The 19,976-nt window shown below is 43.2% G+C and overlaps 1 protein-coding gene across 1 annotated transcript in view; it reads right to left on the bottom strand.

The window, feature by feature from the left end:
• RANBP10 (RAN binding protein 10) overlaps positions 1-19,976 on the bottom strand; it is an 83,192-nt gene that overhangs the window by 60,098 nt on the left and 3,118 nt on the right. Inside the window, exon 3 of the mRNA XM_009319979.1 lies at positions 19,157-19,268. Coding sequence (XP_009318254.1) covers positions 19,157-19,268 — 112 coding nt within the window. The remainder of the gene's footprint in view (positions 1-19,156; positions 19,269-19,976) is intronic.

Below are 19,976 nucleotides of genomic sequence, written 5' to 3'. Positions count from 1 at the left end.
GGCTAGCTCCTCCGCCAGCTCCCTTCACGTAAAGGTATAAATCCAAACAGGCTACAGCCAGTGTCCTGCTATTCTTTCACAGAATCAGTTTTCTTCCTGTGGCTTCCTCGACCACCTGCTCCATAAAACATTAACCATGACTAAAAATATTATTTCAGAATTTGACCCCAAGTTACATGTCCTCAAGCTATGTGGGTTAAGTCTCCTGCAGCAACTGTTCCTGCCCTTGACTTCTCCATCTCAATCATTGTCACCACCCCAATCAAATAGCATGAAAATGGTAATAACTGATGTTTTTCTTGTTTACACAGAAATTTTAATCCTTAGAGGTCTATAAGTTTATCAGATCTTAGTCTATGACCTCTTTAATAAATAGCACCACATCTTCACAAACATGGCCAACTTTGTCCTTCTTGTACACTTCACATCGTGGTAGCATGACCTTCCAGATTTTAAACACTTGAAACCCAGTTCTACAGTGCTTTAAATTAAGTCAGTCCCTTCTTTAAAAAACATGCTCTATTTCAGAAGTGCCCCAGCTTCCAGAGGATCCGGACCCCACCTCCTCACACCAGTTCCTCAGCAACATACCAGAACTGTTCCTCCTCACCTCTCTTTCTGGTACTGGGCAAAGCACAGTGCTGTGCAAAGGTGGGGAAAAGCATTCTGGAGACTGCTACCGCAGAGGTCCTGGTTTTCAACTTCCTATGTAATAGTTAAAAGTTTTACATACAGAACCTTTTCTGCTCTTCCCTATGCCTTCCACACCACAGGGACCACAGCTATCACTTCACGCTCAGCAACTGCTACAATATTCAGATGCCTTGGGAGAGCCGTGTACTTTGTGTCTACCAGTCACGTCACGATGCCATTCTCCCCGGAGTCACAAACCCAGTTATCCATCTACCTGATCACTGAATTGCTAACCATTATATGGTCCGCCTTTTCCTTTTAGCTGGCCCCTGGCCTCTTAGGGTTATCTTCAAAGGAAAATTACACATGATCATGATACGGAAAACCTATTGCTGGACTCGTCACTTCCCTTCACCCAGCTCAGTGTTTTCCTGCTGCAAGACTAGGGCTTGTCCAAAGTTTCTTGGGGTGAACGCTGACAAATAGGGCTATGCCAGTGACAGCCAAGAAAGGCCAGCCCAGGTCCTTCAGCTCTCACCATGTATAAATAATGTAACTACACAAGCACCAGGAAAGCGTTAGTGTTTATAAAGGAAATAATAAGATCACTGAGCTTAGAAAAGTACCCAAAAGAGGCTGTGGCAGCAGCCAGTTCAGGAGCAGAAGATTTGAACATCCTGATGGCATTTAGGGCAAACAAGTTTATCTCAAAAAACTCTCCAGTCACAGAGGACAGATTCCAGGACATTTGGCTGGAATCTGGCTTTTCTATTTCTCATTTAGAAGGACAGAGATTTGTGAGGGTTTCCAAAATACCTAGGATGTACATTATTACATAGCAAATCTGACATTCTCTGCAGAAATGGTAAAAGCCCGCAGCCTGTCTACAAAAAGAAAAGCTCAAGGCGCTCTGCTTGTTGAGACAGGACAGTGGACACTCCAGTGCAATACAGCTCGGACACAGTGCATGCAGAAACGCAAACAAATGCCCTGAGTGTATTTTGCACTGCTCCAAGGCCCAGGCCACAGGTGAAATGACTACTTCCTGCAGATGGTAGCCCTAAGCTTTTAGATCTGATTGACCCCACCCTGGAGATAATCCTCCTCATCTTGTTTGGTCACGATGGAAGGAGCTCAAGGGCACCACCTTCCCTACCACAGGCTAACCAGCTCCTCCAGCACAAACAGGGATCGTTTCACCTGCACTAAGGGAACTGTCAGCCAAAGGTCAGCTAGCATCTGCCTGGGCATGCACTCCCTCCAAGGAAGGATTAGAGGCTGCCAAGATACAGCCTAACAAAAGACATCCCAAAGGTTTCTGCTGCCACATGCTGCAGAGTAGCCAGGCAAGATAGAACAAAAGAGTAGAGTGCGGAGGGTTCATACAAAATTAAGCCCTGCATAGACCACAGGATGTCCTGAAGTAGAAAGTTCAATGGTAAAGACCAGCATTGCTTCAAAAGGTACATGAACTGGGCAGAGACAAGGCAGGACTTTCGGGCATTCATCTCAAAACGTAAATTTGCAAAGGACTATAAGGATGACAGAACCTATTCTCTAGACTATCTACTCCTCAGTAACTCAGTATAAACGGAACAAAACCTGTTTCATCTGAGGAGGGATACCATAAGTGCTAGTACCTTTGTTTGTGCACAGAGTCCAGAGGGGAAGACTCTCATCTTTGGCCTAGGAACTCCTTTGAAATGCACCTGAGCAGAGATGCGAAGGACAGCATTGTGGCAATTATCAGCTAAGACAACAGCAGCTAGTCGCTATTCTGATCTTATATATCAGTGAAAGTGTTCAGCTCTTTATGAGCAGAGATCAATTGCTGGTCTCCACTTCCCTATTACGATAGAAAATATGGCCTGCAAAACACCCCTACCCAAGGACCCTCCAGCATCAACAACTGCCATGAAAAGGACAAGGAAAGACTTTGGAGCACCGTAAGAAAATTACCACTGCTGGAACGCAGAGAGGTTTTGATAAGGTCCTTCACCTGAAGATCTTAAAGAAATTATCTTAGTATAAAAAGAAAGTTACCTCAGACTAGTAACTGGTTTAAACGATAAAAGACCAAGGGTAAGAGAAATGCTTACAGGAACACAGACATGAGGTAAAGACATCATATTACAGGCTCAGGACAAATACCTGTGACTTGAAAAGGAGATTTGGGAACACCAAGAATAAGACAGGGGGGAAGAAAAAGTGTGTGTGTGGGGGGAAGACCACCATGATTAAACAATACAATAAAGAAGAACTACTCCCACCAACCACTTCCTATGAGTGCAGCCAGCAGGTCAAGGGAAGGGATTGGCTCCTCTCTATTCAGCACCCGTGAGTATCACATTCAGTTTTGGGATCTCCAATACAAGGAAGAATAACAAACCGGAGTGAGTGCAGCAAAAGACAGTTAGGGGGCTCAAACCACATGATGCATGAGGAGACACTGAGGGACATGTGTTTGTTCGGTCTTAAGAACAAAAGACAAAGCAGGGATCTCATTGCTGTCTACAGCTACCTAATGGGAGAGTACAGGGATGGTGGAGCCAGACTTCAGACACACACACACACACCCCCCCAAAATCATGAAAAACAACAGACAAGTTGTAACAAAGAAGATTCCAATTAGACATTACTAAAAATATTTTAACCATGAGGGTGATCAAACACTGGAAGAAGGGCCCAGAAATGCTACTGCATCTCCACTCTTAGAGACAGTCGAAAACTTGACTGCACGTTGTCCTGAGGAACCTGATCTAGCTTTGAAGTTGGCCCTGCTTTGAGCGGGGAGCTGAACTGGATGACCTACAGAGATCCTTTCCAACCTAAATTATTCAACGATATCCTGACTTCAGGACAGTTTTGCTGACAGGCAGCAGACTCTTGGCTAGCAGTGCATAAAGCGGGATATTGACAAAGTTGAGAAAAGACAGAACTTCCTGAGGCACACACATACACCACAAACCAAGTCCTGATCTGATCATACCAGCTGAATCCAGCTTTCTTCCTAGTCATCAAGAATAGATCATCCAGGAAAGACTGGTTCCTGATCTACAGAACAACCCCGAACTCACAAACAAAACATGCCACGATGACTGCTGCCTGGCACATCGCCATGAACCCTTTAGCTCTTCAGCTGAAGGGCTCCTGAACCTAGTGCCCACTTGAAGAAAAGCAACAAGGAAGGTTCTGCTCTGATGTACAGATCTCAAGGATATAAGAGACTTTAAGAGAAAACACTGTGTGATCTCATTCCTTTGGATCCCTTAAAAAAAGCTACACACCCCCCTCTCTCTCTTCTCCTCTGTGTAATCAAGACTTTTTAAACATCATGCTCTACAGTTAATGGCTCAGCTATTTCATTCTTTAGAACTCTTGAATGAAGACCAGAAACCCCCTAATGATTTGTTCCTGTGTTTTATGGATAAATAATACTGTTGTATTAACCCTTCAACAGGAGCCAGACAATCATTTAAAAACCAAGACTGGCACATTTTGTTGAAACATGACATTGTTGTTGTATTAACTCTTTGACTTGAGCCAGATAATCCTTTAACAGCAAACACTGGCATTTGGGAGCCTCTAAACATTCCTACTTTTGCAGAGCCCTTCATAAAACGTTCTCCTGAATCATCTCTTGGTTTTACAGACTCCATTTTGGTCGACCTTATTGGTTTTTTAAACTTAAAGTTTGTTCTTTCCATTTTTCTCATCTAATAAAATTTCAACTTTTGGAGGGTGCATCCCTATCCTCTCTCACCTTCGTGTCTAATTATGTCAACCGTCAAGTCATTTTGAGTCTATTAGTTCACACACATTTACACTGATCCTCCAATATGATGTGTCTCTCCTTAAACAGTCTCCATACCTTCTGAAAGCATTTTACCCTTACGATTGCATCTTTTTACTAACTCTTCTTAAACAAGCTTCTTCAATTTATATAGGTTTGTTTTCTGGCTTTTTTTTTTTTTATGAACACTAAAGTGGTAGGGTTTGGGGGCCTTTTTATACTGCTTCTCAAAGGACGTTAAACATGAGTACTTATGGTCAGTGCTGCAGAGCAACTTATAAACACACATTTTTGTAAACGTTTTCTGCACTGCTCAGAGCATGAGTCAGAAGTTACATCCTTTCTCATGAGTTCCCTGACTAGGCTCTCTGAAGCAGTCATTTATGGCATCTAAAAATTTAGTCTCACAGAGTCACGTGACATACACACATCTATAAAGAATAAACTGAATTTTAAGGATATGTTTACAGCCTTCAAGGCACAACATGGAAGATTTCTCCCTATATCTGCAAGGAGTGCTCTAGCTTTTCCTCGCCACCTTCTTAGTGCATTGGCAGATAAGACAGTGTTCTCGTTAGCATTTCAATTTTCTTCCGCCTACTGAGTCTGGAACCCTCTGCTGCTACAGAATTTTCCTTGCCACGTGGTGGGCTTTGCTGTTTTGATTTCTTTTCAACTACGCATGCTAGCAGTTGGGACCACAGTCCACAGCTAGAACTACATTCCAGGTCCATATTGCTTCAGAGAGCAGTGAGAAGTGCCATCTCTGCCAATTGTTCAAGCCTCAGGGAAGCTTGTGATTCAAGGTCCCAAATTGTTTGAACACACAATAAAGGCACCATCTAAGCCTGGTGCAATAGTACCAGAGTGCTTGGTCCTGACTCTGGCAGACCTGAAAACACTTTGCAAAAATCTGTCAAGGAGCAGAGCACTCAATTAACTCTGGCAGAACGATCCCCACCACTTTCACCTGCTCACGTTAGCAAGCCCAAGACCTCCTGGATTTGCTGGCAGCTGCCAAATTTTGTTCAATGAGCAGGACATGCCTCTCAGCATAGGGCACGTTTCTTATGTCCTGATCTATTTGGCTGAGCTGAAGGTGAAACACGGTCGAACTGTGGCCACTTTGTCTCCTCTAGCGCAGCTTCGTCACGTGGCGGTGTCGGCCTCCTTAGTTTCAGTCTCACACAGCACAGCTCCACTGGCACAGGGACACTGGCCAACTCCATCCCTCCTTACTGCCTGAGGGTGCTTGCCTGTTCCCCTGCCTCTACTCCTGCTGCTGTTGACATTAGCACACCTGGAATTTAACAGCGAGAGCGGACACCACTTCTGCATACAACCTCGGCACACAGCTTCGTCAGAATCACGGCTGCAGCATTTTGATGGCTTCCCTTCTGTTCCCGTCCCTCGTTGGGTCATTGCACGGCATTGCCACCATAAGGGTGGCAATACTGAGCAAACAGTTGGAAGTTACAAGAAATAACATAATTGTTGAACTTTGATAAAATAGGTCATCTCCCACTTCAGCTTATCCTGCTTAATTTTATCATTTTCTATGCAGATTCATCCTCCCTCTTTTGTACTGCAGCAAATACCGTGCACATAACCAAGGGCAAAAACACAATAGTATCCTTCCTTTTTCAGACAACACAGCTTTAAATTAGGGCTAGAAGCTTGTATTTTTATAAAAAAGTACTACAAATCCAGAAATTCTAAATTTAAGATTACACTTTAATCTAGAAACACAACATCATGGAAATGTGTCACAAAAAAAAAAAGATAACATGACCACAAGCCTTCCTCGTTCACAAAATTTTGCTCTTCAACTTATGCTCCCATTTAAAGCTTAAGACAAACTTTAAAAATAAGACCATAATGACTGCAGAACTGCACACAGAATTTGCAGACAACCTAAAATAAAATAAGACTCTCTCACCATGCTGGGTTTCAACTCCACAGCCTACAGCTTATATCCAGAACTTCGAATTGTCACATACATGCTTGCTGGTTATTGTTTTAGAAGATGTTAGCTACTTTGCTTTCCCACCTGCTATCAATTAACATATCAGAAGTGATGGATGAAATGAGCTTTGAGACCTACAAAGCCTCAGACAAAAAAAAAAAGAAAAAAAAAAAAAATCACTCTATTCTCTTGAAAATTGAGGGAAAAACCCACGCCTCATCTTCAACTCCACCACCCCCAAAAGTATCAGCTGCTTTCTGAACTTCTTGGTGCAGAACAGCTTCTCACTTCCTTGATTCCAAATGCTCCAAACCAGTTTTGCATATACAACAAATTCAAAACTAGTTGAACAGTATTTGTGGGCATCCTCAAGCACAACCTAACGCTTGCTTTTTTTAAATAAGTAAATTATAACATTCAATACCATTCAGCATAAATCTCTGCAGAGTCTGCCTGCCTGCTTCATCACTGGTTTTGGGTGTGGACAGACTCCATACAGGGTATCCATTAACTGGAGCCCCTTTTTGAGGGATTCAAAGAGCCTCTTAGAAGAGGACGCACAGCACGTGAAGCACTGATACAGCAGTACAGAAAAAATGTAAGAAATGTTAGCACCCACTTTCAAACAGGGAAAAAAAAAAAATCTTTTTTTAGGGTTTTGGGTAATGATACATTTAAATCCATTATCCATCATACGTAAGAGATATACCTACATTAAAGCCAGGCAAAAGTGACCTCCTAAAACCATCTTCTCAGCAGTGAACATTGACTACTTGGAACTGCCCCACACACCCAATCAGAAGCTTCAAAAATGCTGTATCAGTAGATCAATTCCAAATACAGCAGACAGACAAAAATAAACGCAGACACATGCTAGTGATTCAAACAGCAGTCTTGTTTCCACTTACCAGCAGCCTCGGCAGTTACCATAGCACCAAATTTTTCCAGACTTCTACTGCACTTCAGCCCTGCCCAGTCAATACTGGTTGCTTTTTAAAATTCAAATAGACTGAATCAGCCACACTAATCACCAGTCACAACATCAGCTCTGCCTCTTTTGTCCATGCACTGGCTCTCCTTGGCCACAGCAGATGAATGAAGGACCTTGGTAGCAAGCCCTCATGCCAAAAGATGCTGGCTCCGCACACGCCTCTGCACAGCACATGACCAAGGGGATTGCCAATATTCTTCCCTCTAGATCTTACAGCACCGTGACCATGGTAAGATTAAGTTCAAAGAGACAAAGCTTTTTGGTTCCCTCCCCCAGTTCCCAAGTACTTCAGCAGTAAACATCAGCATGTATGCTACTCCAGCACAGTGATATTTAAAATAGGACAGCATTCACTTTTGGCTCCTAAGGGAACTTGTGTGGTGGATTGTTCAGTGCAGATATTTTCAAAGTTGCAATTTAAATTTGTATATTTAAATTTTTTTTTTTTTTTTTTTTTTTCTTTTTGCCATTTTCCTTCTGCCAATAAGAGACTCTCCCTGGAAAAGAGATGGAAGGAGCCAAAATGACTGTACTTCTAAATTAAAATTTAACTCTTAGAAGATACAAAAGATCTCAGATGCACCAACTCGGCCAGGAAGCATTATATATGCAGAAATTCTCCAAAAAGCTACAAGAAAAGTTATTTCACAGGAGTGACAATACTTGACTAACCTAAATTCAAACAAAGGGATCTCTTAAAAAGGCTGTTCTAAGCGTTACGCAGTCATACAAATAGAGGAGTACACTGATGGCTGTGTTCGGTTTGTCCCCAGAAGGGGAATCCATCCATGTGACAAGCAATTCTTCGAGTCAAAAGACGTTTCTTCAGAACAAACATGATACCCAGGGAGCCTGCCAAAAAGTCAGTGTATGAAAAGGTTTTTTGGCTAGTCTAAAGCTACGTTGTGTGAGCAACCCACAAAAATCCTCATGAACCCAGCAGAAAAACTTAAGAACAGACCTGCCCTTTGACAGCAAGTAGCTAATGCTGAAATTCCAGCACTTGCATCTGTTTGGCTTCTCAAGTGCGGGAACGGGTAGAACAGAGAACACAGCAACAGAACTCATGTATACCCGTACTTGATATTCTTCAGTTTTAAGGATCCCAGGAGCAAAGAACATCTCCCTTTGAATGCCTGGAAAGCACCCAGCACCTGGGAGGCACTGCTATATGCAAAATAAAGGTGGGGCAGAAGGAGGGAGAACGCAATTAGTCCCTGGTTGTAACTGGACCAGAGCAGTATCCTTTAAACGAAGGAGGAGGTATTTCTTTACCCAAAAAGCTACAAGACTTTCTCCAAGAAACTTAAAAAGAGCACACACCTCAAACACTAGTTCTGACAAGTAGCAGAGCAGATTTATTAAGGCTCTGCCATGAAAAGAAAGATATTATGGCTCCCCTTTATTTATTTCTTAACATGTTGAAAGTTACCAAGTCAGGATGGTGAAACAATCCACGCCGCTCCTCTTCCAAGTGCCTGTGAAGTTTACTTAGAAGGCAGACAGAATTCACCCCATCTGAAAGCTGGGGAAACGAAGGTGGAAAAATACATGGGTTTAGCATTGGCTGGCTATCTAATGGTCACAGGCCTAGAACTCTTCTTTACTGTGCCAGTAACACCCTGACACAGCAGCCTCTCCTTAGAGCATGCTTTCCTGTGTATGCCGAGATATACCGAGGCCCAAACTTAAGAAGAGTTAAAAACAGAGATGTTAAATAATTTCTTTTGTAGGCCATGACTTCCAGTAAAGCAGTCGTTCCCCGCTCAGTTGGTGAGCTAACAATATCACTAACACATGGTAGAAATTCCTGGGATTGGCATTTTGTTACGTGGCTCAATCAAGACCAAGCAACCCAGCTTAGCCATGAGTTAAACAAGGGACGTTCCTCTCCTCCAGAGGCGAGTTTGTGATTCAAAGGCTTACTGCATCCTGCAATTTCTTCCTAACAGCCACACCTATCTGGTAGGAATCCTGTCCTCCCAGCTATCATGCACCCCACTCTTTCAACACACACAGTTAAGTCGAAAATAATCAAGCTAAATTACTAAGTTAGAGATTAATAATACACCCCATCACACTGGTGGCATTTCAGAGACTTTCACAGACTCTTGTGCAAAGCTCAGAACTATCATTCTTGTTGTCTGAGGTGGGCCCTGACTCCATGCCAGGTTTAAAGAGTGGCGAGAAATGATAACCCATATCAATTTACCACCTGAAACCACATTGTCAGCGTTATGGTGGGGGAAGGGGTATGTTATTTTAAGGCAGTGAAAAAACAAGTTACCTCTGTTTAAAAAATTACCTATGGTACATAAAATACTGGATTCCAACTGTCTGACTCCTCAGTCTAACAATAAATATTTTGGAACTACTTCATAACGGAATATAATGAATCTCTAAAGTGGAAGTGGTTCTGGTTTTATTCGTGGATATTGCGCTGTTCTGTAACAGTGCTTCAGAAATAGCACTGACGGGCTCCAGAAAGAATCCCAATTCCCCAAGCAGAGGTCAGTAAAGCCAAAAATGCAAGGCTGAAAAGAAGTAGATAAAGGCAAGAAAATAAAATTCATAAGAGCTCATTAAAAACAGCTCTAAGTATCCTGAGGCATGGAGGAGTCTGCTGCACATCAGCCCTTAGAAAGACAAAGAAGCTCGAAAAGCCAAAGAACATGGAAGAGAAGCTGAGTGAACAGAACAAAATTAAGAGGCAGCAACCTGGTAACATAACACATCATCTCAGTCTGTTTATGAGTAAATACTGACAAAACTACAGAGGAAAAATAAAAACTGTTTTCGCTAGACCAAGGTGTCAGCTTCCCATCTCCCAGTTTTAGAATCACATTCAACTGGTCTGTCAGCCACAAGAACGGTCAAGTCTGTCCCTTTTCTGTGCTACCTTCAGGAAGGGGAAAGATTGATGATGTATATTAGCAACGTATGTAGGAATACTGAAAGACAGAATACAGATGAGAGATGAAGACTTGACTTGAGCACCATTTAAGAGAGCAAAGGCATAATGCAAACCTCACCAAGTATAAAATCACTGCTAGGATCCAGCCAGAATAACCAACTTCTCCACCTGCCACCACAAGCACCATCACATCCAGCAGGACCCCAAATCCTGCAATATACAGTGGTCGAAACCAACTGTATCTGAAGCTAAGGTGTCCCACCAACTTCATTTTCCAACTTTAGACTTTTCACTCTTGACAGCTGACTTATTCTTTAAGTCAGCTGGTATTCAACAAAGTTCACATAAACCATGTCAGTGGCGAGTGGCACATTCAGTCTGGCAACAGCATAAAGCATTACTGATATTAATTCTCTGATTATTTATTCTGGTTACACCCAATTGAATAAATAGGAATTCTGTTCAGTTTGAACAGTGCATTTGGGAGTGAGGTTTGTTAATCAGCAGGACAGAGCTGCTGAAAATTTTTATCCAATATATTAGAGAAGTTAAACAGGTTTCCACGACTGAATGGACTTAAGACCGTTTGACTGCCAGTTTAAGCAATAGGCCTTTTTTCCTGGCATGAACAAAGCCTAGAAAGCAGTAGAGACAGAGACTAGAGGTACCGCAAATATCTAACAGAAAAACATCCAAAAGAGGGTAAGTCATGTAAAGACTACAAGTTTCACACTGAAGACTAATCTTGCATTTCAGTCCATCATAACAGTCAGCTCCAAACAGCAGCTCGAGTTCCTGTTTTCTCCACTGAAACACAGAGGTAACAACGTAAACGCAATACCCAAATGAGAAGAAAACACTCTGCTGCCAGGTAGGTAGTTCGCTGAAGAGGTATTCTCCCACCCTTATAGGTTAATTTGCTCCGGTTTAGGCTTTGATCAGGAAATCGATAGTAACCATTCTTATGCAAGGAAGATTTACCTGCTAACACGAGTTTTCATGACATTACAGAAAAAAAATATATATATATATAAAACTGCAATATTTACATAAGAACTATTTTTTTTTAATGTGGAAAACACATTACAGAAAACGTAACACACAAAGTTTTGACAAATGTGTTTACGAAATAAGACTACTTTCTCTTTAAAACAGTAACAAATAGCCAGAGAGTTAGGGAGAGCACTGGGAAAGCAACACACACTGAATTCACAGATCTTTACATGCTGACATCTCCACAACAAGGAACAAAGGCTAGATGTGGAGAGCATCAATACAAAGAACTTGTAAACAAGAAGGAAGATTGTATCTCTAGGATTGAGACTGGAGCATGGAAACAGAGGTCCAGTCTTATACCACAGGCACAGTGTAAAACCCGTTCCTAGAAAAGCAGTTAAGAAAATGAATCTGGCAGTGCAGTCAATTTAACGCAGTTAACACAACTCAGCTTTACAGGGCCAGTGGCAGAGCTGAAGAAAGAGAGTCAAACTTCACAGCAGATGATAAATTCTTTAGCAGTTCATCATCCCAGCTTCATAAGCAAAGGAAAAAAGTTTCCCCTCTATAAGCGTTATGCAATTTGTACAATTTAATTATTAAACAGAATTGCTTAGATGTATAAGTCTAGAACAATTAGTTCCCATTATTCTATGATTTATTAACTGTAAACATATTCTGAAGAGCTGAAGCATAATAATGTTTTACGCGTATTCTAAAGATGTTCAGTTGATTTTGCTAGAGTTTACTTTTACCATATTCTTACGTTTTCTATAACGGATATTCAGAAATAGCAGGGGAAGGGACGAAGAGAAAGGAAAAAAACCTTTTCCTGACATTTTTCTTCTTTACTGTGCAAATCTCAACTCTAACCAGACACAAAAAAAAAAGAAAAATTAACAGAAAGAAGTTATCAGAGCCTGAAATCTAGGAGATCTCAGACTTCAGACATACCTAAATGCACACATCACAAGTGAAAGTCACATATCACCATCACTATTTCCATTTCGTTTCCTAATTTCACAAATTATTTTAATGAGAATTTGATATTCTACCGTTACAATGGATGGGCCCATGATACTGCTATAAAGCACTGAGTTTCACTTCCCACTTCATTTTTAAAAAAAAAAAAAAAGGCAATTAAAAAAAAGTTATCAACTGCAACTCAGGTATTCCAATCTCACAACTTGCTTTACATTGAAAAAGCTGCTCTCAGTATTACTCCCTTTTGCAAGAGTTTAGCAGAACAATGACAAAAAAAAAAAAACCACAGCTCACATGAGATGTCATCAATTGACGTGAAACCTCCACAGAAAATAAGAGTGTCTCTACACTTCAGAGCACCAAAGCTCAGCCAGTCAGTAGCTGAGGAAGCAAGACTTGCCTGGGCAAGACTGTTTACAAATGGGAACAAGGTGAGAACTGTTTACTGAATCTACTTGGGGGGATTTATTTATGTGTCGGTTTGTTGAAATGAATGTCTGCGGAACAGCATAAATTCAAGTAAGCAGACATACCTGCAAACAGAAGAACAACCCCCTCTCTGTGCTGGTTTTGGATTCTTGGAAACCAGAATGGAAAAAAATAAAAAGGGGGAGGAAATCAATTATTTACAGGCTTATCAGATACAAATAAGGGATCACACAACACGTGCAGATACTAGAAATCCTCAGCTGCCCCGGAATATTCCTTAGCCTTCCCTACAGCCACATCCAGACACACGTGAAATTATAAGGTGTCCTCAGTATAACCAGCCGATGGATGCACAAAGACAACCGTGCCATTAAAGCCACCGACGTCGGAGCGCTTCATGGACAGGCCTTCTATCAGCATCTGGAAACCATTAGAGCACACGAGTGAAAGGCTTTTCTAAGAGCAATCACACTCACTATATGCTGAGGAGAAATGGAAAGTTGGCAAGGAGAAACGTAAGCAAGGAAGAGGGGCAGATTACTTGCTACTAGCGTAAAGACTGCTAAACCACCAATACATCTGCCCTTCATTTTTCTTTTTCAATCAGAGAGAAACTAAGCTATTTTTAAGTCTGGGATATGGTGCCCTTGTATAAGAAAGCTAAAGGAAGATTTTAAATAACCTATGGTATGGACTAAGCTAGATTAGCTCTTCGGCCGCTCTCCACAAAGTACTCTGTCCTCCCTCTCTCAGAAAAATGCCCGCAACCTAAGCTAGCGCTGACCAACAGCTCTGGACAACAGGCTGCACATCTCAAAGCAACTGTGAAACAGTTCAAGCCGGTGCTGGAAGAAGGATACCAACACACCCTGTTGCCCATGTTCTCCCACCCTCCATCCTCTGCCCTTCTGGGTCTCCTCTTCCCCACTTCATGCACAGGAAGCACTGTATCAAGGACCGATCCAACAAAAAGACATTTACATGATCCAGCTCATTACACAGTTACTAGTGCTGGCACAAAGGAAAGGGTTTTAAAAAAAAAAAAAAATCATGGCAAGAAGAAAGGGCCAGTCTAGCTTTTCGGCAGCCTTCCTGAGACAGCTCAAAGTCCTCGTGAAACTGCCTGGCTCCCCTGGCACAGAGGGCTGTGCCACTTGGCACCTCCTCTGCCCGCAGACCACACTTGCTCTGTTTGCACAGAACGCTCGGAGCCACCACGGCCAGGCAGCGGGCTCTGCCACCTCCAGAGAGGTCAGACTTGCTGCAGAACGCCAGCATGCCAAAGTATCTGCGAGTAAGCCGCTATCCAAAAACAAACAATTACCAGAAAAGACAGCTGTCGACAGCAAACTGCCGTTGCAAAGGCAATCCACAGGCTGCTGGGCTGTCTTTCCCAGGAGCAGCTCAGAAATGGAGAAGAGGCTGCAGGACAGGTGACTTTTGCTAGAATCGGGAATCCGTGCACCATCAGGGTCAGCTCCGGGATGTCCTCCCCAGCCACATTCCATTACAACCCACCGCATGGCTGAGAGACGTAAAACAGGTCAAGAAACCGAAATGGCGGTCAGGAACACGCACCGCCACCCATGAGACAATTCACCTTGCCCCAGCACAAAGAGGACAACAAAGATGAATTGTCCTCCTGAGTCACAACAGACTGTAAGTTGTGGGTTGACTGCCCTACCCTGATGAGTCTTACACTGTTCCTGTTTACCAAGCAGAGATCATCTAATGGAGAAACAGAAGCTGTGAGATGTGCTGACAAATCAACAGCCAACAGAAACACATATTTGAGAGAGAGGGTAAGACTCCAGTGCTTCAAATATAGCTAAGGTTGAACTATTATAAACAGCACCGTGATAAAAGCATGAGTTATTTGTGGCAGCTCAGGAACATAAGAGTCACGTACATTTCTGCCAGTCTGCTCATCTGAGGAATGCTGGAAGCAAGCCATCCACAGAACCATGGAGAGGTTTGGACTGGCAGGGACCTCGGGACCTTCCTTCTTCATCCTTCTGCCCAAAGAATAAGTAACTCTGAAAGTCATATGAGGCAGTCTGGGGCCTCACCCAGGCAAATTTGAAGATGGGAGATGCCACAGCCTCTCTGGGCATCCTGTCCTGGTGCTTAATCATTTTCACAAGGAAAATCCTTTCTTACATCCAGCTGGCATTTCCCTTGCCACAACTTGTGACCCATTGCCTCTTGTCCTTCTGTTCCAACTGACAACACTCAGGAGACACGCGCACAATGGCTCAGGAATTAAGCACCCAGCAAGTCTTAAGACAAAACTGTTCAACAACAGTTCGAATGAAACTAAACGAGGGTTGCTGCAATCCTACCCTTCCCTCTCCCAGCTGAGCTCACCCCTTTATTGACTCACCTTCGACCCACATCAGGGAGCAGAACCCTGAAAAGTTGTCCTCAATTAAAAAAAAAAAAAAAGCAGCAATTTCTGACAGTGACGTCAATAGATGACATCATCACAATTATTTTGATGTGGCCAGCTTTCAACCAGGTATCTCCTTGAACCAGCTCGCCATAGGACCAGGTAGCAGGTTGTCAGCATGAGGGAAGGCACAGAAACATACGCAAATGGAAGGGCAAAGGCAGAATCCCACAGCCTTGACTTGTATCATCTTAAAGTGTTGTGGAACCACTCCCTGCGTGTTCAGCGCAGACAAGGAGCTGAGAAGCGGGCTGGAAGTAGAGACTGGAAACTAAATCCTCCTCTACTCTCTGAGGATAAGAACCATCTCCCCAAACAAAGAGTAGTACAAACAACAGATCAATCTGCCTACAGATCTGATTTGTTATGTGTTACCTAGCCTCCTTGTCAAGACGGTTTTTCAATGGTAGCCTGGCAGCCTCCCCTCTCCCGGGGCGGGGGGGGAGAAAAGAACAAAACAGTAAATAAACATGACCTCTTAAAGACTAAAACCACCAGGATGAGAAATGACTACCATTCAGCTAAAAGTAATTCTCAATCATCTTTCTTTAACTCAAAGGATTGCGGTGATATCTCAGTGCATGAGCAGTGGAAGATCCAAAGCTAAGAAAAGCTGATAAATCTTCAAAGTTTCTTAAGTGCACCAAACGGACTTTTTGCATGCTGTACTTCCTTTGAAATATCCGCCAGTAAACTAAGCTAGATTTTACCGACGCCAAGGCAGAAAAGTCTAGCAATGGTAAAGGGAGAGTTTTCATAAATAATTTCATTTGTTTCTTTAACATAAGCACCTTTACAGAGCAGGTGCATTAAAGGGCAGAGGAAGAAAGACAATGCAAGAGGAAGCTTTTCTGCCACGGGTGCAGTGCCGTGGCAGTCTAAAGAAACTTGTGCCTGTGCTGCTGCAGTCCCTCCCTCTTCCCTTGCGCTGGCACTGGGGTTTGCAAAACTGAGCAGAGTACTTCCCTGAAAAACGGGGGGAGGTGAGGGTGTGTGTTTTTACTGCTAGGATACAATGCGGTGGGAGGAAACAAAGGAGAGAACCACAGCATACTGGGTTTAAATCACCTTAGCCCCATGAAAGTTAAAAAGGTGGTACCGATACCTCAGTTGTCTCTATAGCTCAGGTTTCTCTACCATGGTGACACCACCAATCCAGAACTGGCACTGCCTGGTGCCAATTCTTATCACATTGTGTCATCTACGGGCAACACCTCTTGTCAGGCTGCAAAAAGTCATCATGTGAGCTTCAGGATTCTTACATCTCCAGTAAAAGCCACTGGGAGCTTCTATCCCACTGCTTACCTGCAACCTTAGTTTCTGTTGTTTATTAGCAACTGTCAGCATCTAACCAGAGTGTGGAAAGCTAGACTAATAACTTAATAGCACAGAAAGGTGATAGCTTTGAGCAGTTGCCAGGGGGGGAGGGAGAGAGGGGGGGCAAATCAATCAGAACTCCTCAAAGCACACCTCCTGAAATTCATTCCGCCAAAGTATTTTTTGAGTAAGTCTTGTTTTGAAACCCGATCGCTCACATTTTAAACCCAGATGTGAAAAGCTATCACAAACTCCAGCAAGAGAGACACAGGGAATAGCTTCATGCGATCCTTACCTCGCTGCTCCGTACAGCATAAACAAAATAACAAGCTACAGAGCAGAGACTTTACACCTGACGTACCCATTCTGGAAATGAGCTCAGAAAGATTCCTCTTCTTCCCCCCTTGCTAAAGGGCTTCCAGTTGAGTTACTGGGGACATGCTTTACCACTTACGCCAAGGAAAACCTCCTTTCACTCCCTCCAATCCCTTTCTTTAGATTTCTGGACTTTTATTCCTTTAAACTGAAGCCACCACGGTGTAATAAACTCTGGAGAGCTTCCTAAGAAGAAAGCCATCTCTGCCACAGTTCACTATTACAACATACTGAGCCTCCAATAGGCAGACTTCAAACTATTAAAGATGAGACACACAAGAGTGCCTTCTTAAACGACAGACAGGCAGCAGCTACAATATAAATTCACAGTTACAAATCCCCAGCACCACTGCATACAAGAGAAAAATCGGAGCGCTCTCTACCAGCAATAGAAAAAGAAGGCACAGGAATGGCTGAGACGTCAGACAAGCTCTCAAAGGCTCTCCGCTGCACTGACCCTGGATCATAGCTATCAACATCTCATGTTCGTATTGCTATAGTGTTAATACACACAGTTCCGTGTCTTTGAAAGTATTCCTGGAAAGTAATTGTAATTACAGAACACAGTAAAAACAGAAGTGGACTATTAATATAGAAAACTGATCTTGGGAAACAAGCAGCAAATTCCATTACCTCTCTGTAAGATTGATCTAGAATGCAGTACAGATTAAGTGCTGTTCAGTGACCTTTCGTAATGTGATTTCTTTGGAAAAATTGTCTTGAAGTTCACTGTAAATCATTTTAATTTTAGCAGTTACATAAACTAATCAAGTGCAGGGTTTCAAAACAGACAAGCAGTTAATCGCCAAGTCAGTGAACTGAAAGAATAAAGATGGTCTTTTCACTGCATTTGTAAAGCATTCGGCCCAGCATCCACCTCCGCACAGATAACCTAGTAATTATTACAGGCCTAAATGCAGAACAACTCAAGATCCTTCGCAAGTCCCTTTACAAATAGGCCACTTCTCAATTCAACAATGACAGCAAAAAAATTTCAACAGTAAGAAACCATGACTTTAATTCGGTTTCTAGCATGCTTGCTGCCCTTCCCTAAGACCCCTAAACTGGCCAGAGTTCAAATGTTATTCTTGAAGGACTGGATTAATTAATTACACTCGATACAACTATCCAGAAGGGAAAGCTGCACAGGAGAAGGTATCTGTGATATTCATCCTTTAGCAATGAAACATGCCAAACACATACACACACACAGCAGGCTGATACCTTTATAATCACTAAAAATCAAATCTACGCTAGCAGTAGAAACACAGACCTTGTTAGAAACGCCCTTTTATTTCTTTCCCACATTTCCCAGCATCCTGAATATGCCTTTAAAGGAACTCCACAAACATCCTGGTTCAGTTGCGTTTTGGACCAGAATAATGCCCAGTACAGTGACCGCAAGTCTGGATGAGATCCAAAACCCGCTGCCAGTTCAGTTCACTGAGGTGCCACCTAGTAAAGTATGGCTGCATCTAACGCTACCGATAGGATCTGCTGCTTTTGCAGTTCTTCCACTTGCTACTGTTCAAAGTAGTATAGACTGATAGGGCAAACGCAGCCTCAACAACAGCCTACAACATTAAACGTTACCACAAAAGAGATGATTTGGCTGGGAAAAACCTTCTCATATTTAGCATTCTGGTTCCAGCACAGTCTCCCAAGCTTCCACAGTTATCTGTCATGATACTCTGTGATGCAATCTATCCTGAGATAATGACTTGAGTCCAAATTCAGGTCCTAGACCAGAGATGACCAAAGTATCGCAGATTCCAGCTTATATTCACAATCATCTCATTTCCCTCTCTTCGAACATCTTTTCCTCGATCATGCATATGGGGTTTCTAAAAAACAGTCTCAGAAGTTCTCCTTCCAGTGCTCAAGTACTGCTATGACTACTCTTCACCATGCAAACATCTCTCTAACAGTCCAAAATTAAGTTCAAGGTTCCTCCCTTCCATTTCACTCCACTTCTGAGGCATCGCAATTCCAGAAGTCTGAGTGACCAGACCTAGCTAGCAAGAGGAAAAAGTATTTTAATTTAAATTGCACCGGAGACCCAAAGTTTCCTGAGTTTTTAAAACTGCCCACATCAAACAGCACAGAAAGCAGCTGTGTAAGTGCCTCGGCTTCCAGTGCGTTCCACCACATTTACATCTATTAACCAAGAGAATATAACCTCCCCGTGATGTACCTGCCTGTTACGCCCAGCAGCCATGGGACCTCTAACCCTTCCGGAAAGGAGGTCAGCGTACAGCAGAACTGCTAAATACACACCACCAGCCACTGAACCGGAATAAGGCACTTACCCATCTCTACCTTTACTGACGATCTTCACTTCAAAGTAATAAATGCCACAGGCTGCGGGTATAGGGTGCGTAGCCCTGACCGAGGCAGCATCTTTGTGATTTTTACCGTGACCTAGGAAAGAACAGAAATGTCAGTACCGATGGGATCTGAGCTCTCCCACGTTTTGTCCTAAAACACTGCTCTCTGCACACAGCGGGGATCTGTTTCTACATACATCCAACAATTTAAAGCACGCTTTTCAGAGAACTAGAATATACAATCACGCGCTGCCACCATGACCAATCCCTACGCTACGAGCACTGCAGTTTTTCCTTTGTTTTCACTGTGAAGCTACTGAGAAAGACTCCCCCTCCCCAGATACATAATTTGAAGACCAACGTACACAAACAGAAGACAAAAATTATTACACAAGAGGGGAATGACATCAGTGTTTACTAACCAGGCAGGAAAAGGAATGATCAGTTCTCCGCCGGGTGAGTAGGGAGAACAGCCTCCAATAGCGAGCAAGAAAAACATCGCTGTAACTCCCCAAGTCCTAGAAGTCTGCGAGCATCTATTTTGTGTAAACTCAGGGAGCCAAAGCCCCAGGTAGGCAGCGTGCCGATGCCATCCCACCTCTTGGCCGGGTTTTAAGCAGGGTGACAGAGTAAACAGGCGACGTGGCTACACAGACGCGCTGGGGCCCGGGCTAGTGGCACCGCAGAGCCTTACATAAAGGCAGCCCGCTCGGCCGGGGAAGAGCCCCCGGCTCCAGCCCGCCCCCGCTCCCCGAGCCCAGGAAAACCCCGCGCCGGGCCGGAGCCCGGCCACGGCACCCAA

This window comes from Pygoscelis adeliae, unplaced genomic scaffold (assembly GCF_000699105.1).
Source record: "Pygoscelis adeliae isolate BGI_AS28 unplaced genomic scaffold, ASM69910v1 Scaffold390, whole genome shotgun sequence".
In the NCBI taxonomy this organism is placed as follows: Eukaryota; Metazoa; Chordata; class Aves; order Sphenisciformes; family Spheniscidae; genus Pygoscelis; species Pygoscelis adeliae.
The sequence above is the reverse complement of the archived record's forward strand: the minus strand, read 5'-3'. Positions and strand labels throughout refer to the sequence as shown.